At 39.8% G+C, this 27,736-nt stretch overlaps 2 protein-coding genes across 7 annotated transcripts; both read left to right on the top strand.

Moving 5' to 3' along the window:
- Positions 1-1,408: 1,408 nt before the first annotated feature.
- LOC140930209 (uncharacterized) lies at positions 1,409-7,392 on the top strand. 2 transcript variants are annotated; one of them, XM_073379872.1, is made up of 7 exons: positions 1,409-1,483; positions 2,104-2,177; positions 3,482-3,508; positions 3,893-4,330; positions 4,743-4,772; positions 4,875-5,816; positions 6,439-7,392. In XM_073379872.1, the coding sequence occupies exons 2-7, from the start codon at positions 2,120-2,122 to the stop codon at positions 7,191-7,193; spliced, it is 2,250 nt and encodes a 749-aa protein (XP_073235973.1). In that variant the 5' UTR covers positions 1,409-1,483; positions 2,104-2,119; the 3' UTR covers positions 7,194-7,392. The 2 variants fall into 2 exon arrangements, with proteins under 2 accessions (XP_073235973.1, XP_073235972.1); XM_073379871.1 differs by having other exon boundaries at positions 3,620-4,330.
- Positions 7,393-17,451: 10,059 nt separating this feature from the next.
- On the top strand, positions 17,452-26,715 carry LOC140929276 (uncharacterized). Of its 5 annotated transcripts, XM_073379082.1 has the most exons (13): positions 17,466-17,562; positions 17,785-17,888; positions 19,021-19,068; positions 19,324-19,365; positions 20,396-20,584; positions 20,861-21,138; positions 21,600-21,749; positions 21,852-21,957; positions 22,597-22,665; positions 23,326-23,948; positions 24,804-24,833; positions 25,349-25,426; positions 26,209-26,715. In XM_073379082.1, exons 2-13 carry the CDS (start codon positions 17,837-17,839, stop codon positions 26,257-26,259), a joined length of 1,716 nt encoding a protein of 571 aa, XP_073235183.1. In that variant the 5' UTR covers positions 17,466-17,562; positions 17,785-17,836; the 3' UTR covers positions 26,260-26,715. The 5 variants fall into 5 exon arrangements, with proteins under 5 accessions (XP_073235180.1, XP_073235183.1, XP_073235179.1 ...); XM_073379079.1 differs by lacking the exon at positions 20,396-20,584 and having other exon boundaries at positions 17,452-17,524; positions 26,209-26,714; XM_073379078.1 differs by lacking the exon at positions 20,396-20,584 and having other exon boundaries at positions 26,209-26,714.
- Positions 26,716-27,736: the final 1,021 nt, after the last annotated feature.

Below are 27,736 nucleotides of genomic sequence, written 5' to 3'. Positions count from 1 at the left end.
AAATCATAGAAAGATGCTAGAAAATAGATTCTTTTTGCAGCCAGCAATTGTGGGGGGAGCTCAAGCAAAGACGGAAGTGGACTTTTTGTATTCTTGGGCGATGGTGTTCTCATTATTTTCGGTCAGATTGTCTCTATAAGAGCAAAGACAGCGTCGAGGCATATTAGAAGGGAAAAGCGCTCAATTCCGGTTGACATACGTCGCGCAAAAACGACTTTGCTTAAGCTTCCTATTATTATCTTAAAGAGAACATCGGTTCCCCGGTTATTAGCCCCCCTTTTTCAGGGGTGACCCAGAGATTAGCCGGTAATTGGAGATAACAGATTCATCGTCTAAAAGGGCGACAATGTGGACAGTACTTAGCCTTTTAGTTTAGACAAGGAAAGTTTATGCAAGAACCATAGACTGACATATGAACAGCTAGCTGACTCTGTTAGCAGACCATTATTGGGGAAAGGCCTAAGCGTAGCCATGGCAATTGATTGCCTTGATTTGCTTAATACTGCAAGGCAAATATCGTCGTTCCTTTTTGGTTCTTTCCTCGACTCGAATACTGGCCATTTCTTGCGGCTCGGGCTCCCTTAAACGGCTGGAAATCGACTATCTTGCTCATATACGTCTTGTAAAATATTTAAATTTCCAACAAACAATACGGAAAAAAATAACAGCCGCCACTTTTAGTGATAAGAAGTACTCCTCAGGACTTTCGACCTGGATAATATCAAAGAGTAAGCGTCTAGTAGCTCAGACCGAGAACTGCTTGTAATACGTTACAAAATTGTTGACTTGGATTTAAAATCAGACTTATTTACGTATTGTCACTATCACCACGAGGATACTTGAAAGGCTTTTCAGTTGTTTGGCCATGGTTCACCGGCCGTTGCACCTACTGACTATAACATAGGTGCATCTCGGAGGTAGTGCCAGAGAAATCCAGTTAAGGGACACGCCCGTCCTCGATAGAGCTTTATAACACGCCCTGAATTGTTCTAATTCGCTCGTTGCGCCGTGAAGTGACAACAATCCTGATTTGCAGGTAGCGCTTGAAGACCCAGTTTGAGGTCCTTGACAGGCTCAATATAACCTTAAAACACCACCTCTCGACAAATTAAAGGCATCGATACGTTCACTTAGTAGGCGATCATCACCTTTGACCTCCTAGCTTGGCGTTTTAAGCTTTGTTTTAGCCACGTATTTATACATTTTCGTAGCTCTGGCATTGTCCTAATGATCACGCAAAGCCAAAACATGTATACAACTACCGTTTGATCGTTCAATGCCTGCAAACGCTCTGTTTCTTAACGTCCTTGGCAACACAAGAGAGCTATGTTTTAAACTTATGTTGTAAATAATTAATTGGTAAATAATTTTATGATCTGGGTTAGCTAAATATCGTATTCTTACATCAGTAGCGAAGCTTTGATCTCTAGTGCTTTGAGACAAATGTATTTGACCAATATCTTCAACAGTTCCTCAACTGGCGGTAAGTTATCCGACGCCACATAATTCTGATTGATGAGTTTGAAATTTTCTCACTTTCTTTATAGCTTGTAGTGACTATTCTTAATTATCGCTAAGATAATTGTTTTTGCAGCTCGTAGCAGTTAATTTATATTTTGATCGTCTTTGGAGATTACATTTCCAAAACCTGTCAATAACCAAAGGAAGTTTTGTTTGTAGAGAAAAGTATCGGCCTCTAGTATATGGTGCGAGGGTGGACGAATGATTAGTAATCTTACCTATTGAGTATTTGTACCTTGTAAAATTTTGTTTTCGTCTTGTAAAATACATCAACAAACTGGGTCCACAAGGAGAGTCACCAGGTATCACTTATCAAAACAAACTATTAAGGCACATGTTTTGGTTTTGCTAGTTACTACCTATTCGTTATGTTCTTAGCAATTAGTTTTTTTCTGGTAGTAGATAAAGTAAAGACTGGGAGAGAGCTAAGATTGCACTGGATATCTGCGTTGTTCGGATGTTTTGGCCATGTCAAGCGTAGTCTAATTAACACTAAACCCCCTCGATTTATTAGACAACGTTAAAAACACAATCTAGTTACTCATGTTAAAATGTTTTTGTTTTAACTTCTATTTCTTTTAGCATCGAGGAATTGAAAATGATGCGGAAACGTCCCGTTCTGCTTTTTCTACTTTTAGCAGTCAATTCATTAACAGGTAAGCAACTGGTACCAGTTATTTTGACAACAAAGTTAATGTTGCGTTCAAGGCTGCACAAGCCCTTCTTTTTTGTTCCATGTAGAAAATACAAAAGAATGAGTGATCTGACAAAATAAATTCGCCGGAATTATATCAGTGATACGTTTCTGAACAAATTACTCGGTTGCGACCAAAGAGAGAGAGAAAGAGAAAAAAAGAACTTGCAATCTAGATATTTCTTAACCTCGTCGTCGAATGAACATTTTCGTCAAAGCTGAATCTGATACCGCGTTCTATGTGAACAACGTGACATATATGTGACGTACATCCTACCATGGAATGGGCTAGACTTCCGTATTAAAAACAGTGATTCCATCAAAGAGCGATTTTCGTGTGACCTTGAAATGAACACGCACGAACTAAACAGAAACAACAAATGAACGAAAATTGAGTGATTTGATTGGTTTATCAAACGGATACAAACGCGCGTGGCTTTTGGTTGGTTAATCGAACGCTCGGGTGAAAAACTTCATGCCCGAGAACTTTCTAGAAATCATTCAATACTTCCTTTGACGCAATACTGCAACACTATTGCCCAATCGAACAATGCCTCCTCCATATTAGGGTTTTATTTAGCGGGATACGAAGAGTCCAGGTTTTGATCTTTTCATCCATTGGCTGATAAAACAAATAACGAACACTTACCGAAACCATTTTTCAAGATCATACGAAAATCGCTCTATTTGCAGTTACATTCCAAGTATGGCGTAGTTTGAAACCCTAGGCCAGCTGTTTCTGTAAAAGAAAAATTAATCATCAACCTGAGAAGAAACCAGACTCATGATAGCGGAAACGTGATGATATTTGTAAGCATGATACGTTTAGTCACAATATATAAGTAAAAAAAATTTCCCGCGTCTCGCTGCAATAGTGGAAAGGAAATGCCCTTATCTGAGATGATCACAGTATAAATTCCGTTTGAGATTGCCCCCTAATTTTTCTTTTTTAACACTTATCGGTCACGATCTAGTAGCGAGGATTAAAGGTTTAAAGAAGGTTTAAAGGCTTGTTTATAGTGGAAAAAGTATTTAGCTTATCCAGCTACCTTAAAGGCATTCCACTCAAATACTTAGAAACAAATAATTCAAACACAATATAACAAATGGCAGGAGGCAACCAAATAGTTATTTACAAGAATTGTTTCCAAACCTCTTCCTTTATAGGAAGATTTTGGGACGCGAACTTTCTGGAAAACAATTATTAATCTGTGTATTCATGCAATTGTTACATACGTTTTTTATTTATTTCTTTTTGTTCTCCAGAGGTTTCACACAGCAAATCTTTGAAAGGTATTTAACAAAACAATGAAAACTATAGTGTGTGTTGTTTTAAAATGCAATAATATGTTTTACCTCGACCCCCCTTTTATATTCCTTTTACCTTTTTCAATTTTCCAACAGGTTGTATTAACTCAGTTCGCAGCTCGACCTCTAAACCTAATAAAAACTCGCATGATCCTGATGATGAGGTCGTGAGGTCCTTGAAAAGGTCGTCCCTTAAAGAAGGATGTGAAGATGACGAAGAAAATAGACCTCAAGTGACCAGAGAAAAAAACAAAATTAAAAGGCTTCAGACAAGCATTCACAAAAACTTAATAAAACTGTTTCATAAGCTAAAAAGTGCCAAACCCGGAAGCGTAATGCCTGATCGCAAGGAATTTACTAACTTCGCAGAACCGGCAAACCAAAATGGCAAATCTGGCAATGCAGTGTCAACAGGCATTCCACTGAGTAAAGTCAGAGACGGAATCAATAACATCACTCAGTTTCAAGACATGAACACTACATCGACGCTCAAAGCTCTTGACAAATTGGTAGGTGCAGTTCTTCCTAACATGTCTTCGTTGCTAAACAACAGTAATCCACAACGAGCTGATGATGCTGATGGCGGAAGTGGCTCTGGGACAGAACCCAATGAGCTACAGAAAAATAAATCAGATCCTTACGCTGCCATCGCTGCAGGACCCGACCACCCTAAGCTTCCACCAGACCTGAAGATTACTCCTGGTGGTGGATCGGACGGAGAAGCTCCACCTGTGGTACCTGTTGGGATGTCTGATGATAGTAAGACCGGCGGAAGAAACGATGAAGGACATGGTCCTACTCCAGAAGGTAACCATGAATATTTGTCTAACTTTGACTTCACATTCACTCTGTACTGCAGAATTCTTTAATGTGTTTTAAGTTTGCCCTTTTATCCCTACTGTCGGGATTTTAGCTGCCGTTGCGATGCCACGCAATCTGTGTTTGAAGTGTATTCGTGCCTTCTAATCGCAGTACCATTTAATGACATTCCCTACTTTAAAAACTGGATCGTCTCAGTCATGTGATCTATGTATGCCTTTCTACAAGAAAATATCGCAAAATCACAAAATATAAATGTGATTTCGGCTTTTCTGCTCTTTCGAGCAACGTAAATAGGATTTATCAATATTCTTTGGTGGGTTAGTACGATTTACCGATTTAGTGCTTTTTAAAAATGCTTGCTATGCTCTTGTTGATCCTAGCTTGGTTTTTTTTCTAGAACCCAGTGAAGCCCCAAGTCAGGATGAAGGTAACCGAACTCTTTTGATAGCTTTTAAAAAGGGAACTGAACATTCAATAAATGAAAAAGACAATTTGATGATAAAATTTCCTTTCTACATTGCTCGTTTAGACAAAGACAACTCCGAAGAACCAGACAATCCTATGGTGAAGCAAATGCAAGCCCAAGCTATGCAAGTAATACAGGAGCAGATGCAAAACCAGTTCAAGGCCGCCATGCAAGCCGCTAAAGGAATGCCTGGCATGTCGGGTGGCATGGGTGGAATGGCAATGATGGGAGGAATGGGGGGAATGCAAAGTATGAACGGTGGAATGGGTGGTGGAATGGGTGGTGGAATGGGTGGTGGAATGGGTGGTGGAATGGATGGTGGAATGGATAGCATGGGAGGAATGGTTGGAGGAATGGATATGGGAGGAATGAACGACATGGGGGGTATGGGAGGAATGGCAGGATTTGGAGGAATGGGAGACATGGGAATGGCAGGAATGTACGGCAATCGTATGGCAGAAATGGCTGGAATGGGAGATTTTGCTGGCAATGCTTATCAGAGAGACTCGCTGAGGGGCAGTAGGGAGTCTTTCGGTGAAGGAAACCCTTTCTACCCAAGAGGTCTAGGTGGAGGATTCAGAGCACCCATGGGACCAATGTACCCAATGGTAGACGAATCGGCAGTTGGAAGAGATAAAGTTCCCGTGGGGTACGAGGAGCGGGAGCCGATGCCTTACTTCCGTCCTTTCCGGAGACATCGTTATTTTAGTGACGGTGATGACCTCGATGACGATGTTAGTGATGATGATGATGAGGAGGACGAACCGTATTTTGTTCCAGCAAGAGAACATGCTGCGTTTGACGAGCCATTAGACGAAGGGGCTGAAAACGAAATGGATGACGGGTATGATGCACCTTATGAAAGGAAGACGAAAATAGAAAAAGTTGAAAAACCTAAAAAGAAAAGCAAGGTGAGGCACACCAGCCACAAGAGAAGCAAGGCAGCTAAAGGACACGCGAAGAAGTCCAAAAAACACTTCACAGAGAAGCGAGGAAAGACTGAAGGTAAACAACGCAAAAAGAAGGAATCAGCCCTGTAGATCGTGCATGAAACTCTTTTCTTCCCGGAGCAAGAAAGATAATAGGCACAGAGAAATTGCATGCTTGTGAAATTGTCATGGAAGAAGTGTCTTCGATGAAAACTGGGACTGCCTTTAGAAGCAATAATTTGAGTCAGCTAGATATTAGATATCTCTATTTACATTTATGACACAACTCAGAACTGTTTTTCAGAAAGAAAAATATTATTGTCAACACAATTCAGTATTTCGTATTCCTTAAGCGAGATTTGTTAATCAGTAATTGCTTCCTTCAGCAAAGGAATATACAACATTTTAATCATTTTTAATAAAATACCTTTGACAAGAAATCATTTCTTCGTTGAACCTTTCACTCGGAAAAAGAAGAATATCTGATTCTTCAGCATACTTATTTGGTATGTAGAAGTATCATTGATCGTGATTTTACGCCTGCATCAGAAGTCACAAACAAGGAGAAGCAAAAGTAATTGGCTTATATTTTGTCCGTTAGAGGTCTCTTGCAGATTGACATCGCGTTCACTCACAGACATTAAAATAAAAGTGTTTGGCAAAATTTGTTGTAATCTTACATCATTGTAATCTCGTAGGTGTGAGTACTGATGCAGTAACCCCGCAGATGTTTTACAGTTCAGCGATGAAACAAATGCAGCAACAAGCGATGTCGGCTATCGAAAAACAGATGCAAAACCAATTTGCCAGCGCTTGGAAAGGTGCTAATGGAATGGGAGCAAAGATGAATATGGGAGGTGGAAACATGGGCGGCGGAATGGCAGGGATGATGGGTGGTATGGCAGGAATGAATGGAATGCCAGGAATGGGAATGGGAATGGGAGGGATGAATCAAATGCAAGGTATGCTAGGAAAGGGAGGAGGTGGAGGAAGAATGAATCAAATGCAGGATCAACCACAAGGAATGAGCCCCATGCCCGATATGCCAGGAGGACAAGAAGGGTTTGGCCCCATTAAAATGCCAGGAGGTTTTGGTCCCATGAATGATATGCCAGGAGGAATGGGCCAGATGAATAATATGCTAGGAGGGCCAGGCGGAGCGGGGCCGATGAATGATATGCCGGAAGGACTTGGAGGAATGGGATCTATGCAGGGTATGCCTGGCGGGCCACAAGGTAATGGACCGATGCAAGATTTTCCTGAATATGGAGGAATGGGTGGATTTGGAGGAGGTAATGGCATGGATGTTCAGGATCCGAGCATGCAGACAAGCATGGGTAATGGCTTATTTAAAAGAGTGTTGAAGAACAAGGCTAACAGAAAAGACAGTCACAAGAAAACTAAAATAACTAAGGGTAGGAAAGGTTCTCACAAGATGAAACACCACAATTAGCTTTTTTTAGTTCTGCGGGTACGTGTTAAAGTGATTTTCGAATTTTAAAAGACCTTGATAATATTATTGAATATTATGTAAATTCAATCATTGTGCAGCAAAGCGCATAGACATTAATTTGCTGACGTTAACCACACATTTTGTAAAAGTCTGCGCTTTGATTATTCCCAGAACAGTATGAAAACCATATACAGACTCCAATATGTGACCCTCCACAGGAATTTGATGCTAAAGGTGAAAGCACGCGCACGACACGCTTGCACGACACGCTTAGCGTGCCGTAGATCACGGATATGTGCATATTAAATTGAAAAAACAAAGACGGACACACTTGCCTTTGTTTTGGCAAATTTAACACGCTAGACCTTTTGTTTTTTTTGTAGCGTGCCATATGTCATGGTAAGTGTGCGAGTTATAGCACGGTTAGCGTGCAATTTGGGTAAGACACGCTGAACACGCTTGATTACTAAAACCGCTAAGATGATAAAAATGGCTTGGGTTTTCAGCGGATTTAATCAGCATTGACAACTGGTCGAAGTGAATCAAATATACCAATTGAGACTGTTTTGGAATTTGATAGTAACCGTGGCCATTTGAAAATCACGACTTAATGGTGGTCTAGCCTGGAATTAACGCGAGATCAGTGTAAACCAATTCCTCCGGCTGTCGGCTGTTGACCGGAATCGCAAAGAGGCCTGCTATCGCATGCGAGGCACTGAAGTTATGTCGCCTGAAAATTATAGTTATGCCACCGGAATATTTATTAGCAGTAATGCACAGAGAAATGAAGTTGAATAAATTAGTTTAATTGTTTCTTTAAGCCATGCTGAGACGAATGAAGGTAATTAAATCGGAGAAACAAAAACTGCCTAGAATTTTCTATAGGTGCTCCTGACGAACGAATAATCATAATTTATGTGAAGATATCTCGTTACGCTATGCTAAGACGAATCAAGCGCTGTAAACGTGTACTATATCTCGTTCTTCACAGGACGAAAAAAAACAAGAATCTGTAAACTAAAAACACTGTAGAATGAGGGAGGATTGCGGGCGACTTTTCTTTGAATTTTGGGCGACAAAACTCATATTATATATAGTTCTACCCATAAATCCGGTAGGTCACACCGTTCACTGTTTATACTTTTCAAGCGACGACGTTTTTTCAAACAGATACTATCGCTGCGATCGCTGAGGTATAACTTTTTCTTTCTCGATAGTTACCTAAAAAGGGTGCCGTTCATAATCATTTACGGTTCCTTTTTGTAGAGGAAATTTATTTAGCTTATAGATAACACGCCTTGCGTGCTTTTGCGCACACTGAAAGCGTGTTGTGCTTTTTCGCACGGAGCTTTTGTTTCAAAACTTTAACACGCTCTTTTGTTCGACTTGCTCACGCTTGATTGTCTCAAGCGTGTCCTCTGAAACAAAAGAAATTGCTAATGAGGCAAGATTGCAAGCGTGCTAAAGCGTGTTAAAATAAATTCTTTTGTTTTAAAGTGAAAGTGTGTCGTGCGCGCGCTTTCACCTTTAGCATTAAAATCCTGTGGAGGGTCACATATGCCTTTACAGACTTGCCTCAAAATTGTTTTCTTTTTCATTCACGATAACTACTGATGCCGGTTCTCTCCTCACTCCAAATGATTGCTTACAAAAAATGGGACAGGGTGGTAGGAAAAAACATGGAGGGTTTTCTGACGAACCGTAACATATTATTTGTAATGATAGAAGTAATAACTTTTTTGAAATCTAGAACATTATTCGAGTTTAACAAATTAATTTTGTAATTCTCATATGGCAGAAAATTGGAGGTTTCTCGGGCTAGTCAATTATGCCTTCATTTTGAGCGGGCGTGAAGTGCCGGCTCTGGAGATAATTGAAAATGATTATGAATTGTTTCAAGGATTCTTGTGCAAATCGTCATTAAAAGTGTTAATTCAAAATTTGATTTGAATACAACAAGTGCGTCAAAAAAAACCCAGGCTGCCCTGGGCCTGACCATTATTAATATTTGTAGTAAAAGGGATTGGCCACAACAAGAATTTATTGACAGCAATATATCCGTTGCCTTCAGATTTCATTTTGTTTATGACAATGTTATTATCAATAGTCCCTTCTCTCTTAGACGGAAACTGCAGAGATCGACAATGAGTGGCCCTCTTGGACATGTGCGCGCCAGTGAAACTTTAGGTGTTTATTTAGGGATGTGTCCGTCTTTTGGAAAGTTGACTCTGCATAGTATATTTTTATTCCTGTACTGGCAAATATAGAAACGTTCACTTAAACAACGAATGGGACAGATGTTATAAAAAATAAAGTACTTTATGTGTAGATTTGTAATCGGCATCGAATTTTTGGGATATTTTGGTTCTATAGTATGTGATAGAATGGTTTATCAGTGCAAGGACCATGACATTTTGATACTCCCGTTAAAGAAGGCAGATTGCTTTCTTTACAAACTCGATACAAAGAGTCATTCAACAAAGGATTCCAGATCAAATTTCACCACCATAGGATACCTGGTCTGGGATTCAAAGTCTTGGCGCTCATCCCTCCATGGCCCTTTGCACTGGTTTACTAAAAAACAGGAGTAATGAGCTTTTTAGCGCCTCTAACTCTAATACACCCCCTCTCTCCAAATCGCGACATCTTTTAGCTGAAAAGTTGCCTTTCTCAACGAACAAGGTTGACCGCTTAATACAGGTTTGACTAAATAATACCCAAGTTTAACTCCTCGATCACGCTTGCAAATAGCCAACAGACTAACCTTGTGCTGTTCTTTTTTCTCTTTATTCGCTCCGCCCCCATAAACTCTGGTCAATGACTACTGCCAAAGGAGAATTACCTGAACGCTCACTCTGAAATGTGAATTAAGTCTTCAATTCTCGAAAATTTGTTTATTTAAAATGATAAAACAAGGAAATAGAAAAGTAATTTCTTTAATACTTCCATAAAAAAATTCCACTTCGAAGGAGACTGGTTTCCAAACTCAGCGGTAATTTTCTTTAGTGTTGGAGATTCAGGTTGACTTCCCCCTGTCGTGTTTATTAAAAGGCTAACATACGCCTATTTTTTCAGCATTGGTATCTGTCTTATTTCAGAGAAAGGTACTTTTATTAAAATTCCAACTATTGGCTAATATAGCAATCTAGGTTGCGGCCCTACAGGAGTGGTCACGCAGCAAACATTAAAATCATTGCATTGGTAGCTTGTTGTTCTCCTTCTATATTAGCAGTTAGGACAAAGGCAGGACAGGGGACGGGGCGTGCTTAAATCGCTAATTTCTATCACACTTGTAAGAAGCTGGTCCACACTAACGCCTGTTTGTTAATATAGACGTTAAGACAATCTAGGAACCACAAAAATGACATATATTGTTTACAGACCCTCTGTGTTGTAGGTAGCCTCCCATGCAGACGTTCGTATAGAGGTTCGTAACGCGTTCCTGCTCACAGGAACGCCTGACTAATCCCTGACGAACCCCTAAGAACGTCGGTGTGGGAGGCTATGTTGTAGGGTCCCTTTTCCTAAAAACAGACAGCTATATAAAAATGAAATTATCCTTTGATCTTTAAGATAGGAATAGGTCCAGCGGCATTCACCATTTGATTTACGGCTCTGATAAGTTCGTCTTTCTGCTCCTTAAGACTCTTTTTCCCTGACTGTCCTGCCAATAACCTTGCTACACGATCCTCATGTTTCCTGTACTCGTCTTTTCTAGTGAACATCCCGCATATAATTTTGTCATAAATCGATTCGTCTTTTGTCCATTCATCTCTCATTTTTATTTTACCAGAACATAAACGATGTAGCCTTGTTGTTCTTTTTTCCCCTCGTACAGCCTTTGCTGTTTTTGCTGTAGATAGAGACAATAACGCGTAGTAAGTGCTGTAAGGAATCTTGCTGGGTTTTACTTTGCAGAAATTATAAACACGATAACACTGAGAGGTTTCGAGGTCTCATGCACCTACTAGCGCCGCCGCGATGAGACTTGATAATGACTTAGAGGTTTCGGTAACAATAAGTACAGTTGGTAAGAAGCTTTCCAGCTATGCCTGAGGTTGTAGATTTTATTTTAGTCAGACCCACCAACGAGGGTCTTGCCGACCGTCAGTAAAACCTTTGGCACTTACCATTTCATGATGGGACGACCGGAAATTCCAGTTAAAAAATATAATGGTACGCGTCATTCCGTTTGGGAAGCTTCTGACAGTATGGGCTGCGTTTCAGGCGAAATTTTTCGAACTCTTTTTGAACCTGTTCAGATAATGTGGATATACTTTGTAGCGGGTCGTTTTACCACCAAGTAAAATTTAATAGCTCCACGCGCAGAGCCCCATAACTAAGGAAATGTAGTAATCTACCAATCCGAGAAAATTTGGTAATCACGTGACCGTACACCGACCGACCGACCGACCGCCCGACCGTCCGTCCGCACCACAGGCATGGCAACCGAAATGCAACAAGAGGTTTTATTTGGACGGAAATAGACCTATTCGGCTAACCCAATGTTGTACCCAATTCAAACCCTTTGGGAATAAAATGTTTTGTTTCAGGAATTTCCATTTCATTTAAATGTGAATGCCACATTATAATGCAAATACAACACACAAAGAATCTTATCCCCGGGAGATTTGAATTGGGTACAACATTGAGTCAGCCGAATAGGTCTAACACATGGCCGCCAGGACTTTTAGAAAGAAACAACAACAACAAAGTTGTGTCTTTTTCGGCATTATTTTTTATGTTTACACTAACGTGGATAACAGAGAAAAAGCTGGAGCGAGTTATTGAAAACAAAGGAGACGAATTTCGTAGGAAGAAACACGTGGAAATTCAAAGCGGCGGTGAGAAAATGAGAAATGCTAGCGGCCAGCAAGGTGAAAATGAGCGGCAGGGAAAAGTAATAGCGAACGTGAACACAGGAAACAAAATATTGGGTAAGCACATACGACAATGTCTCCATAAAAATAGTGTGTCACTAGGTAGTTTGACGTTTTAGTCTACAAAACAGCGATGTAGTCGTGCAAAACAACGGCAATAGAAAGACAAAAAAAGCGTGCAACACGTGCAAATTTGGTTTTGCTAATTAGAAGAAAAAGTGCGCTGCACGTGCAATTTGTTTTTTTTTTGCTAATTAGATCTATTAGTGTTGAAGCCATTTTCATTGCCTTCCCCGTTTAGCATTACACGATGTAATTTTTTTGTTTACACGTATTATTAACCGGAGCTTCGCTTTTAGCCCTGGCTAAATCTATACATTAGATGTATATGTTTATGCACAAAATTTCCAACATGGGTGGATTGCGTAAATGGTAAACACTCCTTGTTTCCGTTAAGATACTCAATTGTGCACTGACTTGTCTTTTTTACGCCTGGTGGGCCTTACCATGATCCTTACTCTTGAAAAGAGTAGAGGATATAGACGCTTGAGTCATGGTCTTTCTGTTTCATTGTGCTTTTAGGTTTGGTTGAGCGGAATAAAGACCGAGGAAGTAGCTGAGTAAAAAAAAACGCTAGCTAATTTCTGACCTCTGTTGTATAATTCCTCAACAATGAAAGAATGCACTTACGATTTCCCTTCGGGTCTCCTAAAAGATGTTTAAGCATTGCTGTAAGGAAACGAAAAGAAGTTAAACAACTGTATTTTAGAGTCAAATCAGTTTTTTTTTATCTCTTTACATGATCTTAAGCAATAACCATTTGACGATGGTCGAATTTCGGATTCAACTTGAAATGAGAGTTGGTGGTCTCAGACCGTAAGGTCTCATAACGCCTTACTCGATGGACATAATTCTTTTAATCAAACTCAGCGTTATCTAATATTTTTTCATTATTGATTAAAAATCATTTTTAGCTCACAATATCATGCTTACTTCGATCCATGTACTGACGTTCCAGTCTGGAGTCTCCCTCAGCGGTAGTATTAGGATGAGAAGGCAGGTTAGGAGGTATTTTATGTTTTTCAGAGAATACTTCAGATAATTCTTCTTCGCATAACGTCAAATCTTGCCCCTTTTTCTCCACTTATTTTTAGTCGATACTGTTATGATTCACTTGAAATGTAATATTAACAGCTAACATCTTTCAAATTTGGTCAACGATTACTGGATATGAAGAATTAGCCTGGGATTAGTAAATTTAAGCAAAGACTTTTGGGCGACACACGTCAACCGGAAGTGGACTTTTTTCATTCTTGAGCGGTATTTTTGCCCAGATTTTTGGACAAATCGTCTCTATAGTAAAGAAAGAGACTAAGAAATACAAATTTGGTATTGTCAATTTATTTTAAAATAAAAAAGATCTCACTTCCAGTTGACATGCGTCGTCAAAAAACGCCTTTGCTTAAGCTCCCTTATATAATATTAGTCCATTAGAAACGGAGAAATGCTCTAAATGAAAAGTAAAAGAAATTTATCAATTTCACAACAGAACTTCACTCACCATACTCCCATGGACTCCGTCTGTCAATTCTGATCGCACGCTTCTGTACTCTTTCATTGGAACCTAATCAAGTGAACACACAAAATTGTGAAAGAATTTAAAATTAGCTGAACTTTCTAAATGTCCAATTGGCCATTAATAAATGAGCCTCTTCAAAACGTGTACTCTACTGACTGATATCAGGTTTTAACGACTGGTTTCATTTCAATTAGCATTCCTGCTTTTGATTCGGTTGGTATCATAATAAACTAGGCCTCGTAAACAAAGGGGGTAAATAAATGTTAATCGTTCTGTAACCTCTATGGCTTTAAATGACTAAAGAGAAAGAAGTGGTTGTGTGCAACCTTTTCCCAAGTGTCAATTCAACCGTTTGTAACAGAATTAAAACTAAAAAACAACAACTACTTTGTGCTTGAAATAAAGGGTGAACGGTTCCTGTTTGCTATATTTTGGACAAATAAGCGAGACTCGCTTGAAATAACATGATATTGGGTTAACAAATGGACGGTAAAATCCCCGACTCGCCGACACCCTTGTTTAAAAACCGCACTCTTCAAGACCCCGAGCCAGGAAGAAGTGCACAAAAACGAGAACTCTCAAAATCAAATTCTGCTGGAGCCCTGATTTTCTAGGTGCCGTTCACCTTCCTTAGGAATAAAGCGACCATGCGAGGAATTTTCAAAAAAAACCAGATCGTTTCAAAATAACAATTTTGGTCAACAACATGAAATCAATGGAAATTAATACCTGTCAGAAACTGTCAAGGGAAATTTTCAAACACAGGAAAGTCAACGAGGCGGAGAAAACTAATTTAACTTACACTCAGCAACAATCACGACTTCCAGACCGATAATCACTACCGTAACAAGAATCAGCCTCATTGTAAGTAGCACATCATGCGTTGGTAGATTTCGTACTCCAAACTGAAGCGAGTCACTTGTGTTAACTAAGCACCGAGACTATAGGAAAAAGAAGATAGGCTTGTTTAAATTTGTGCATCAGTCTTATTGTCGTCAAGCGTGGTTGTATGAAACCTAAAGGGACTGCGAGGCCTTCTCGAGTCATCCCCACGGGTGAGCCACTGAATCACAACATCGCGGAGTGGAGACGTGGTTTCTTACTTACAAGAAAGAAACACTTACATGTTTGCTTACAATGCGCTAGGGAGAAATGAAGTAAAGGCAACGTCCAGGCTACATAGCATATCATGTTTATATCTTTAGTATTGAGCTATAGAAGAACTGAAATCAAATACTTCATGGCACCTGTTATGGGAAAGTAGTTTTCGTCAATTACACCAATAAAAGGCGAATATTTTTACTTACGCGATCGGATTGTCTTCGCCAAAATAAGAATAATTCGCGTTCAACTCGAGGTTACCACTCTCAAATTCAGCGATTTCTTTACAGACAGCCAGCCTGCCATGAAGCCTCCTGTATGACGTAATGTTTTGCCACCCTCACAAGCCACTTGTCGGTTTCCTTACTGGCTACAGGTCGCCTCCGTTCTTAATCTGTGGCAAAACATTATGAGAGAGACTTGCCCTGCTCGAGTGAACGTAACAAAAATAGGATTTTTTTAACTGGCCTTGATAAGCAGGAGGTGTGTCCTAATTTTGCCGTATCATAAACATTCTTTTGCCTAATAACTATTCATTCAAAAGAGGTAAATTAAAGGTCAATTTAACCTGTTAGTGTCATTGAAAAAGCACCAAAACAGCAACTCACTTGACCTGGCTGTGATGAGTAGGAGGTGTGTCCTAAATTTGTCGCATCATTAACATTCTTTTGCCTAATAACTGTGTGTGCATTCAAAAAAGGTATAATTAAACGTCAATTCAACCTGTTAGTGTCATAAAAAAGCACCAAAACAGCAACTCACCTGACCTGAACTGATCTTATTTTAAAGCTTTTGACCACTTATGCTCTTAATAGTCAATTGCTCAGACTAAGGAGATTTACATTTTGAGTCTGTTGGAGAATCCTTTGACGTACCCATACAAATAGAGGCTATATACCAAGAAAGGGGGTGGGAGTGGGGGGGGGGGGGGGCTGGGGGTCTCCCCTGTGCTGAATTGTTTATTGTAATGTTCAGTGTTGTTCCTTTTGTGTAGCCATTCAACTGAAGCACGTGATATGTGATTTTCATTATTTTTACAGTATGATTTAGAGTTTTCTTTTTTAAATTATCCGTCGTTAAAAGTTTAACCCTTTCCTTTCTTACCATCTCACATTACCTCACGCAAAAAACTAAGATTCAGACAAGTCTTAGACATGTTTTAACTTTCACTGGGCGCAATTATTCTTTTCCTATCAAAAACCTACTCAGTTGCAGGAAACACTGTCTTTTTTTTAAGCTCTAAGGTACATATACTATCAAATTGTTTTGCCCAGTCTGTACGCATTTATAGTGCGAAGTAAAATTTTAATCTGTTCGAGCAAGGACACCTACAAAACCATGTTTGTTATTTTCGTCCAAAACAAGCATTTTTACCCCGCATTTACTACTTATTGATCAAATTAATGTCAGTTATGTCAACATATCCTTGGACGGCTGTATGTTAAGAAAACTCTAAATAGAGCGCCAAGTTTGAGATTTGAAACATAACAAAAAAGGCGGGCGCTGTGGTTGGACAAATACGCGCATGTGAACGTTAAGCTCTTGGTTGCACGTAGACGAACTCGACTATTGCTGTGTGGCGGAGTTTCTTGAGGAATTTTTGCTAATATTGCTGTTAGACGTCACTTTTAGAGACGATGTTACTGATAACTCGTTGAGAGGGTATAAACAACAATATATGAAATCCACAAAAATGTCTGACAATGATAGGAGAATACATCATTAGCCAGAGGATATGCTCCCCCAAAGACTTCTCAGATGACGTCCAGAGGTAATCAGAGCAAAAACGTTGTTAGCGATCAGCGATCGGCTCTTTCAGCTCTTCTGTAATCTATAACCGGACAGAAATATCAGAAATCTCATTGCAAATGCGTCTCAATGGTCCCACCCGGACCTCGCCTATTTTGTACAGAACAGACAACAAAATTCTGCAGTGTTCCCTGTACGTCCGGTTGTCTAATGGACCAGATAATAGACGGTCATAGCCCCAATGAGCCCTTTACAGCCACTCATCAAAGTAGTACAAAACGTAACCACTATGCTGGAGAGCAATAGACGTACTGGGAGAGGACAAACAAAGGAAATTACCACTTTAAACGATGTTATCTCTTTACTTCTCTTGTCCTAGTGCTTCTCTAACGAGTCGTTTCGCCTACGTCGTGATGTTAGCAAAACCACATTCGTTTCCAGAAGTGTTTTATGCACGCGTCGTGCAAAGAATTCTTCAATTCAGATCACCGTATGTACTGTACGAAATACTCCCCCTACCTCTAAAACTAATTTCCCTTTCATGTACACGATACTGACATGTCTCCATCATATGGACGAGTTTATGTGCAAGAATGGTCAAGTCTTTGAATTTAGCAGGTAAAACCCACGAGACAATGAACACATTCTAAGCGTTTCTGAAGCATAAAAACGGAAATTAACCTCCACAATTAAACCAATTTCCTTCATTGACACATTATCTTCTGTAGCTTTCATTGTGTAGTTGTGATTCTGTTTATCGTTTCGCCAGCGTTAGAATCAGAATGGATGCTTTTGTCTCAAGATTCTTCGTAGCGTGTTGGTAAATATTTAATCTGGGTTCATTCAAAGGACTTTCTCTGTGTCTATGACGTCATTTATCGGAAGTGATCACATAGGACAAGTTTGCCAAGTTCCTTTTCCTCCTTATTTGATGATTTTTAAAGGTAAGTCTTTCTTCTCATGATGGTATGGCTACACAAAGCTTTGTCTATGGCAAGACGATATTTTGGCGGCGAAGAAAGGTTTTATTTATAAACAATGAATAGTTATTACAAACAAAGTAAGATAGACCTGTTCCTATTATCAACCTGCAACGATGGCGCGCGAAAAAGATAAAAAGATGAAGCGATTCTTTGCCCAGTGAGAAATGTCTTCCATTGACATCTACGGAAGCTCTGGGGCTATCTGTTTCGTGAAACGTTAATATTCTCGACATAAAGAGCCCGAATGTCTTTTGTTAGCGTTTAACCTTGGTGATAAATTTCTATCATTTGGTCAACAGGTACAGATTTACGATAAATAAACAATAACCGCGAACAAGAAAAGCCCGTGTGATGAACATACGACTTCTTTTCACGTGCCTGACATTATGTTTGTCGCATTCAGGTGAGTTAAAAGTAATATTTTTACTTATAATGATAAACGTCGCCATACACTTGTGGTAGTATAGCACAAAGTGACTCGATCATTGGTCCCACTCAGTATATTATTCTGGTCACAACAAGCGGGTTGTCTCGTTTGACCGGAGATGTCTTATAGCTTGTGTGGAAATACAGAATATTGAAAAAGCGAGCTTTACTAATAGTTCACAGAACTGGAGAGTGTTTCTCATGTATGGTACAAATTAAGCCAAATTCCTGAGCTCGCAGGTTCTTTATCATTTTCTAGGATTTTACTGTAATAGACGTTTTTAAGAATCTGAGGTCTACCAGTGAGTCACTTTAAAATGCTTCTATATGATATTAGTTGTTAAGCATCATGGATAAGTACTATTTTGGGGTGAATGAGCAAAGCTGCTCTAGATATCTGGAAGTGAGTAAAGACATCCTTATTGCCTGAGGCTCTTTAAGAGTGCAATTGCATAAAACCTTACATCAAATGTATTTAAAAACGTTTCGCTCTAAAATAAATAGTTTGAGTGGTCCGAGCGTCAGATTCAGAGCCGTTGTGTCCGGCGCTACTTTTTATGCAGCTGGGCCTAACTGATTCGGAAACAGTGTAACAGGTGTTTCCTTCAGATTCGGCGCATGTGTGATTTAACGTATGAATTGGGGCCAATCGCAACCCGCAAAGTGTGCCGAGGAGAGCAAAGAAATGTACCAAAAAATTGGGTTGTGTGTGCAAAGCTGTTCAGTGTTTCAATTAATAAACCTATTGTTTTCAAACCTATTTATTGCTGTCGCTATCATACGAGTTATTTGGTTCTTCAGTAACTATTAGGTCGAGGAGGTTACTTAAAGGGATCGTACAAACACGCCCACAATCTTTAGTATGCGAGCGAAAGACTATCAAAAAAATGGTCGAGATCTATCTGCGTGATGCATGGTTTGCGATAGAAACGCCAAAAAGACTGAACAATTTTGTGGATTATTGCTGGGAAATTATTAGTCGATTGTCAAATATATCGTAGTACTGTGTTTTCGTTCAGTTGCATTTAGGGACTGCTCGTTTCATAATATGTTAAATTTATCCAACAGCATCTTATTCTTTCCTTTTAAATCATTGATGTTGCCTCTAGTGTTCTCAGCTCCACTTGAAACTACAGAAAAACCTGGATCAGAACAAGGTAAATCCTATGTCTCGTTAGCGGAATGTTACCGTCTTCTGTTTGTACAAATACGGTCTACAAGTAACTTAAATCACTGCCGCTGTCTATAAATAAACCACTTAATTAGATGAGCTTGCTATTTTGGCTTTGTCTGTGGACTTTTATAAGCAGTCAGTCTATAACATGCTAATACATACAAGGATGAAAATATAAGCTGCGAATTGGTCTAACGGTCGCAAATGGGATGAAAATATGTCCATTTTTTATTCTCAGTGCACAGAGAGGATTCAAAGTCGGTTAATCTGGAAAATAAAGGTATGTAACGTTGCGGTGGTGAGATGGGCAAGGAGTACGTGTAATGCAAGCATCAAAATAAGTGTGCATTAATGCTTAAAGTAAAGTAAGTCTTTTAACGAATTGAATGAGTGGTAAAATGCGTTAATGAATCTGCAAGCTTAATCCAATGTTATAGTGATTATTTGCTCATGAGTGACTAGATGAATCAGATATGTTTGCTTTTGCGCATGCCTAATAGTGCTTTGCTAATGCTCTTTCTTTGAGATAGGATGTAGTACTGCTAAAAAATATTACATTAGAGTAGTGATGACGCATAATGACAATAGACCATTTTACAGTTGTGTGCTCAGTGCCCTGGCCTTTGAATGGAAGCGAGGCTGGCCGTGACCTTGTTTTATTACAAACCTTCTCATTTTTCATGTGCAAATCGTGGTATTCTCATGCCAACAAGCCCGTGAACATGATCATTTACATAAGAAAAACACTAAAGGTCTGTAAAAAAAACAAGGTCACCACCAGCCTCGCTTCTATTCAAAGGCGAGGGCTCTGCGCACACAACTGTAGAATGGCCTATTACGAAAACAATGGACATAATACGAGGCACATATGTTACCTCGGGATTTGACATATACTCTGCTTGAATCATTTCGTCCTTTTCCAATAAAATAGTTGAGACACTAAATTGATCTTTTCCTACAACGAATACAAGTTTTTAAAGAAGGGATAAAGCTAGGGTGGTGCAAGAAATCTCGTACCCAGATCTCTTGCTCACGAAACCGAAAGCAAAGACTTCGTCAGCAAGAAATCTGGGTACGAGATTTTATGGTGAATGTCCATGCCAAGTCCGACTCTCCAGAAACCTGTTTGACTACAACACTCTAGAGTCGTCCTGCTCTACGAAAATCGTCTATTGCCGATATTTGTGTTAAAAAAAATTGGAATAAGAATACGCAACCCCGGATGTGCGCTTGACTTGTGTTGAGCAGGAGCATCTTGACTTCGGTCAATCAGTGTCTCAACTGTTTTGTCGCCGATTTTGCTTTTGTAGTAAAAGAGGCTGTACAGAAAGCTGAATTAGACGCCAGTTTAGCTGCTGAAGATGCAGTGCGGCACGGACATAAGGCCGAAGAAAGAGTTAAGAGTAACAAGGGGGAAACAGAACAGAGTGAGGGAAGCAACGATCACGTGACTGACAGTGACAAGCCCACTCTACACATCAGGACGCATGCGTCAATAGGCACGAGTTGTCATATTGTACCCATTAACTGGATTAACAAATCTAACACATAACTTAAGCATGTTGAGTATAGATATAAGACACTAAGTAATGACTACCGAACAGAATAGATCTAATCCTGGTGACATAGCTCCTTTAACCTTCGCTAGTCAGCATGTCCATGAGTTTTACAGCCACAAGCATTTAGATGAGAACATTAGGTATCATAAAACTTAAATGTAACATGCAGAATTTATAGATTGGACGTGATTTTAACGTAGGTCCATTCTTCTCTAGGGAATGAGGACGAGGAAGGCTCTCACATAAAGAGAGTGAAAGAACACAAAGTGAACCGAAAGCCTGGGTTTAGTGACTTCGGAGGGAACAATAATGATTACAAAGAGGATACCAAGCTTGAAGATCGCCTGGCCATGGAAGCAGAGGAGGAGAAGAAATATGAGACAGGAGAAGGGTATGGCCCTGGTGGCGGTGGTGGCGGAGGAGGAGCTGGCTGGGAAGACGGAGCAAAGGGCGTCAACTGGGCCACAAATATACAGAGACAAGATGCTGCAGAGGTAACGGATGTCTTCAAAATCCTTGTCACGATTTACTGATCTTGCTTAAAAACTCTAAAACACTTTAGAATCAAAGAAAACTTACCCAAAAAGTTTTGCTTAAAATTACTTTTGTATTCTCCTTAAAAAATATAAGTTTACATCTTTGACTTTCGATTGCCACGATTGAATGGATTCCAGGTTTTCCAAGTCACCTCCACTTGCGCGTGTCAAAAAAAAATGACCAAGACCGATCCTTCGCAATTCTTTGCCTTCCATTTGAGAGCATATTAGCTCTCTTTTAGAGATTCCTAGGATAGAAAGAGACTTCGAATATACTTAGTTGAATATCAGCTCATTTTTCACCTGAAATATGGAACTCGCAGCATGACAAAGCTCTTCCATAAAAATTATAAGAATTCTTTCAGATAAGTGATGCTTGCAATATTCGCCGCAATGATTTCTTCTTCTGAAACCCGCAGAAGCAAAGCATTCAAGCCCAGGTCGCCTCTGAAAGTGCTCATGAATTAGACGAAATCCAACGTGCAATCGCAGCTGAGTCACAGTCATCTCGAGGCTCTGCTTCGATTGGCAATGAAGGAGCTTCAGTGGTCGGTGGAGCGCCATCCACGGTAACTCTCCTTTGCTCTCCTCCTAGTTCTTGATATTTCTTTGCGGACTTTTAAATTGTCAGTATTTCAACAATAAACTTAAAATTATCCTGCAATTTTCAGGAGCAGACAGGAATGCAACCAAGAATCACAAATCCCGAAGGAGGTGGAAGAGGAATGTCTTTCCTTGGAGGACAGCAAAAAGGAATTAGTCCAGCAGAGAACCAAGGTGTGCAAAATGTCTCGTAACATCTTTATTACAAGGACAACCTATTAGATGAAGTCGATGCTTAAAGTGTATGGATCGGGAGCAGCAAAACAAAGTTGTAACGAAAAAACCCTGGAGTTCTTTTGCCATTGATGATTTGAGGCACTTTTAGTCAGAGAAGCCTAATATATACTATTTATTCCCCCCAGGGAATAATAGCTTCCAAAGTTGTCGAATTATTTAAAAAATTGTAAACTTGAAATCAATTTACCCAACCTTTTTTTAAATTATTAGACTGTTCACAGTCCCCAATTTTCCCTATGATCGTCGAGATCAAGCGCTTTGCGTTACGGGTAACCATCCTAATCTCCAATGTTCCGAGTCTAGCCTAAGGAAGAGTGTCAAATCCACTAAGGGGGCGGATCGAGGACAGTTTGGGAGGAGGCGAGAAAAAATAGACGGCGTCTCTGTTTTTCCCGCCTCCTTCCCCACACCCTAACCCTAACCCTAAAACAGCATTCTTTGAAAAAAAATAGACCCCGACCCCGCGTTTTACTGACACTCAATGGATGGAGCAATGCATTCCATTTCGTCTAACTGGACGTATTGTTGCACGTGTCTCTTTTGCATGCTTGCATGACGATTACACCGGTCACTAAGACGATTTTCAGGGACTTCTAACGCAACGCTACTTTACTGAACACCAAGCGACTGAATTTGGTCCACCAGGTTCGTGTTATTAATATTCTGCAACTGAAACCACTTTTAAAACAATTAGTCTATTAAAAACGTCGTTTAAAGGCTGATAATACTTTACAAAGGGTCTCGAATATTCTGCATTTTAACTCCTAATGACGGTAACAGTAAAATAAATTAATCTACATTAAACAGGAAACGTTGCCTGCGCTCGTGTTTTAGTTCGCGAAAACACCATATTGAATTGCAAGAAAGCGGAATAGTTGGGTTGTGTCGTTATTAAATCCCTAGCGGCTACCCCAAGGTTTGTTATTTCTACCCTGCCCAATCTTTCTCTGTCGCTAAATTAAAGAATGCAACTACGGCGTTAATGAGCTTTTGAAATATCGTTGGCCAAAGAATATTAATAACAACCAGGGCTCCTGTCACAACCTTACGGGTGCGATATTCTGTGTTACCAGAGAATGTGTGGTAACATTGGTTGGGTAGGGGTGAATAGCACAGTGAAACCTTCTACCATTATCAGACTAGATTGTCGCTCATCATATTTCTCTTTTTCGTTAGTCGTTTCATAATAAGAACATTGGCAAAAATAAAACATTTGCTCATTTTGATTGTATGTAGACTTCTTGAGGAACAGACAGAATGACCTTTTTAGAAAATTAATTTTGCCCTTTGTACATAATTCAACAGAGATCTCAAACTTTATTCACCAAGAGGACAAAATATCGCCAGCGGAGATCAGAGGAGCAGCCCAGCAGAGTGACATAGGAATGGGAAGTCTCGGAGCCCGGGAATCCCAGGCGTTAGGAGGCAGTATCGGAAGCTTTAGAGAATTAGCAGGACCTCAACAGATGGGGGGCCAAAGCGAAGGAGCTACTATGGAGCAGGCTCCGATTGGAGGAGCAATCGATGCTGGAGCCATGGGCCAAGATTCCTTGGCGCAGGCTGGATTAGGAGGCGGGGCAGGATTGAGTGAATCTGCCATCAGTCGAATGACTGAAGGATCACTAGGAGGAAAGGCTGGAGAATCGTATCAAGGACTTCAAGGACTTCAAGGAATGCAAAGCGTTCAAGACATGCAAGGAATGCAAGGAATGCAAAGCATGTCCTCTGCTCTGACAGGAGGACAACAAGGACAAGGTGGAATGTTATCAGATAGTGGGGCTCTCAGTGCTCTTCAGGGGCAGGGAATGATGGGAGCGTCTCTTCAAGGAGGCATGCAAGGTATGATGGCTGACGGTGGAGGACTTGCAGGTCTTCAAAACATGGGTGGTGGAGGAGATTTGGGGCAGCAGCAAATGGCATTTAAAAAGGCAAGTATTTTGCACTTACCCGATACATATTCTCTCTTCTAACCATTATTTGCGTCAAAATGTTGAGCTCTGGCTAAATTGATCAAATTAGTATAGAGTATTGCTTATTGCTTGCCTAATAATATAACCCACACCATTTGCTCAGGTAGATGATGGAGAGCTCAGTCGAGGGAAATATTAGGGAGCTTTAGCATCGACGACGGCGACGGCAGCGAAAACGTCACTTGTAAAAGGAATCCGCGTTTTTCAAACTTTGTCTCGTCTATTCCAATTCGCTGAAATTGTCAAATGAAGGCGAATTTCCCTAGGGTTGATTTTTCAGGGGACCGTACTCAAGTTTAAAAAGAGAAAGAAAAATTCGTCGGCGCTAGTTTACGTCCTCCATAAAACTTGAAATTGGGCATGTTAACGTCGTTCTCGTGCAGTGACGGCAACGAAGTGTACAGAAAAGCGTGAAGCATGTGTAAAGTTCATATTGCTTTTTCGCCGTTCTCGTTGCCGTCGCCGTTGTCATTGCTAAAGCTCCCTATTACTAAAAACAACATAACGTTTTGGCTGGGGAGGGTCAGAGGTCGATGAGTGTCTGAAGATCTATGAAGAGTAAAAACGCACTCTTTAACAGGACTTGATTGACGTTAGATCCATGAACAAACGTCTACTCTGACAAATCTGAATCACGAAAGGATAATTCATGACATATCCATGCTTTTCATTTTTGAACGCACTGCTTTCACTGAAACGTAACTTAAGCATGATTGTGCTGCGCATGGCTTTTAGGATAAACACTAGATTCTTTGTTCTTCACTAACATTTGAACCAATTAACGACTGACGACGTACTTTTATCCTTAAACAGTCAACAATAGCAAGACCAAGTGACTCTCAGGTAACACTATGTCACTTATTCTTCTGACTGTGGTAGTTATGAAAAACATGACAAATACAAATGGACTGCTATTTTTATGTATATGAAAAAAGTGTGACCATAAGTCATATAACTAACCAGCAGTGTTTAACCGACGTAACTGGCCGTTCTTGCGCAGCACCATCGTCATCTCTACATCAACCATATTTTTGGCAACTGAACACTATACTGACTGTAAAGGTGAATTAGTAATTCACTTGTTGATGAAAACAGGAAAATTTACAAAATATTTGTCATCACTTAATTGGAATATGATCAACAGCTTCCTTGGTCAACTATTCTCGACCGGTTAAGAAATAGATTTTTGCCGTGTGTGTGCTCAGTTATGTGCAGTGGATCACAGATGGAATCAGATTGAAGTAAAAACAAGTAAAGTGGTACCCTTGGGCCAGTCTATCTAATCTTCTTACCAAGTTTTTAAAATAATTACTGCTTTTTCCTTTTATGTGACCTTTCTTAATTTTTGTGTTTTTCAGCGGTCAAAGACGCACCAAAAAGACGAGACTACCACTAAACATAAAAAAATAACAAAGGATAAAATAACCACAAAAAAGGTTGGTGATAGCATCTTTGCAAATACCTTTTAAAGAAAGGAATTATTTTCAAAATTTGTTTCGGCCGCCTCCTCAGAATGATGGGCCAGCTCGAATTGCCAAGGAGCGGATTGTACTGTTACAACAAACTAGATACCTTTAGATTCTAAGACAAGGACGACCACAAAGCGGATTTTCTGAATACCAAGTAGTCTGTGCGCGTAAACCAGCGTCATTTTGACGAGAAAACGTGGTAGTCGTCGTCATTCTACTACGGTTTCAGCGAGAATGCTTTTGTGGCGGGAACAGGTTAACAACGGTTAGAACTTGTATCATTTTGTGATTGGGAGAGAGCTTAACCCCCTGCAATAAAGTAACCGTGCTAATTTTTTCTGGTGACAAAAAGTACGATGAAGCTTTCAAGGCTGTTTATTTGTTGAGAATACGCGAAACACTTGAAGTCAAATCTCGTACTAGTAGTTGTCCTCGTCCTGGAATCTTGAGGTCTTCTATTATAAAGTTGAACTTCTCAACAACAGCCACCTTGGGGACAGAAGAAAGTGGCCGTTGTAGAGAGGTTTAAACAAGAGTCAAAGTATGGACTGTCCGCCACAAAAAGTGGCCGTTGGATAGACGTGGTCGTTACTAGAGATTCGACGGCATATCCCTTGGACTCCAGAGATTTGGGGGTTTGACTTGTAAGACTTCTGAGCAAAAAAAAAAAAGAAAGTAAATTGGGCAACATAATTAGTCAGAATCGTTGACGTTACTCTAATCTGCGTCTCCTTCCCTTTTTTTTTCAGAGTAAACTGGCGAAAAGCCGTCAAAACTCCAAGCACCCAAAGAAGATGTAAATCTACTCAACGTTTCAAACCAACAGCGCGCAAGTTCTATGCTTTAACAGGTTTCGAGAAGGAAAGCAACAAGTCGACTATCATTGGACTTTTACAATACTGCATTACAGTGATACAGTTTTTTAAATGTGCCTTGTATATGGGAGAAAGAAACCCTCAGTTATAAATCACAAATGTCTTCATTAATGCTAAATTGACCTTAGTACGTCTAGGTCTCAAATAACGATCAAAAATAAAACCTTTTGTATTTGTTACCGTGACTTTGAGTTAATATTATTGTTATTATAGCATTTACATAAAAATAGATTTTAAAAAATATTCAGTGCTGATGTCGTATTATTACTGTGAACGGATGAACGGTGAAAATGTCTCGTCGCTAATACATGTACACGTGATGGACTGTATAAATTACTCAGTAAATTTTCAGACATCGCCAACAGGTATATGATTAGATGGACATTGCGTACCAAAGAGTAATAAAAGTGTCAATTGGACCCAAGTTTTGTTATAATGATTTTGGCTCCTGATTATGGCTATCAAACCCCTGATTGTACAAGCTAGGGTACAAGAAAATCCTTTCCCATTTTTGTGCAAGGAAGAAGTTGTGTGACCCCACCCCCAATCCTCACCGTTTTTTATGTTATAAAATAAATGATGCAATACTATCCTGAGGCGAGTTTTAGTACATAGTATAATTATCCTAGAGGACAATATAATTACAACGGGATATGGCTCTACTAAGGACTTTTGACGTCACTCAGATGTCCGCCATCTTGGCTGCCATTTTGAATACAGATTTATGCAAATCTCTTTTATCATTTAAGTCTAAGCAGTTTTTCATTCTTGAGGTCTATAATACGTTTGCGTAGCCAACGATCTTGCTGCTTCTGTGAAAATTTGTCCCCATGTCTCTTATCGCGTTATGCTTCGTAACTATAGCGTCTAACAATTGACTGTCGCCAAAATTGGCCAAAACATGTCTGATGAATAAAGAGACACCTACCAAAGTGAAAAGGAAACCTCGTTCCCAAAAATCAAAGAAAATTCTTTGGAGGGTAGAATCTACGTGTTCCGTTTGTCAGTCCGAGTACAAATTAAGGGGAGAAACAACCGAAAAAAAGCTCAAAGCCATGATAATTCTTACTATGGAGAATATACTTGTCATGATTAGTTGCCATAGCAATTGATATTCTATGACTGAGTGATTCACAGAATAATACTTTTCCCATTTTTTAAACTTTTTTTTATCGTAATATAGCAGCAAATGGTTTAAGGTATAAATAATCTAACAGGTGGTTACCAATATGCGAAGAAGTAAGACTTCTTATTAGCTCAGTTAAACTGTGCTTTATTCAGATACCTCGCCGGGTTATGTCAAAAACCCATTTTCAAACTGCTTCAACTTAATAGGTAATAAGACAAACAGAGCACTTCCTAGATTTTTGAAATTTTAATGTATCATTTACAAGCTTGATTT

Source organism: Porites lutea, chromosome 3 (assembly GCF_958299795.1).
Source record: "Porites lutea chromosome 3, jaPorLute2.1, whole genome shotgun sequence".
Lineage (NCBI taxonomy): Eukaryota > Metazoa > Cnidaria > Anthozoa > Scleractinia > Poritidae > Porites > Porites lutea.
The sequence above is the reverse complement of the archived record's forward strand: the minus strand, read 5'-3'. Positions and strand labels throughout refer to the sequence as shown.

Bases quoted from the DNA above. Each gene is read 5' to 3' on its own strand.
- LOC140930209 (XM_073379871.1), top strand. From the start codon at position 2,120: ATGATGCGGAAACGTCCCGTTCTGCTTTTTCTACTTTTAGCAGTCAAT. The intron at 4,331-4,742 runs GTAACCATGAAT...TTTTTTTTCTAG, and splicing joins ACATGGTCCTACTCCAGAAG to AACCCAGTGAAGCCCCAAGT. The intron at 4,773-4,874 runs GTAACCGAACTC...TTGCTCGTTTAG, and splicing joins AGCCCCAAGTCAGGATGAAG to ACAAAGACAACTCCGAAGAA.
- LOC140929276 (XM_073379082.1), top strand. From the start codon at position 17,837: ATGAACATACGACTTCTTTTCACGTGCCTGACATTATGTTTGTCGCAT. The intron at 19,366-20,395 runs GTATGTAACGTT...TTGCTTTTGTAG, and splicing joins GGTTAATCTGGAAAATAAAG to TAAAAGAGGCTGTACAGAAA. The intron at 25,427-26,208 runs GTTGGTGATAGC...TTTTTTTTTCAG, and splicing joins ATAAAATAACCACAAAAAAG to AGTAAACTGGCGAAAAGCCG.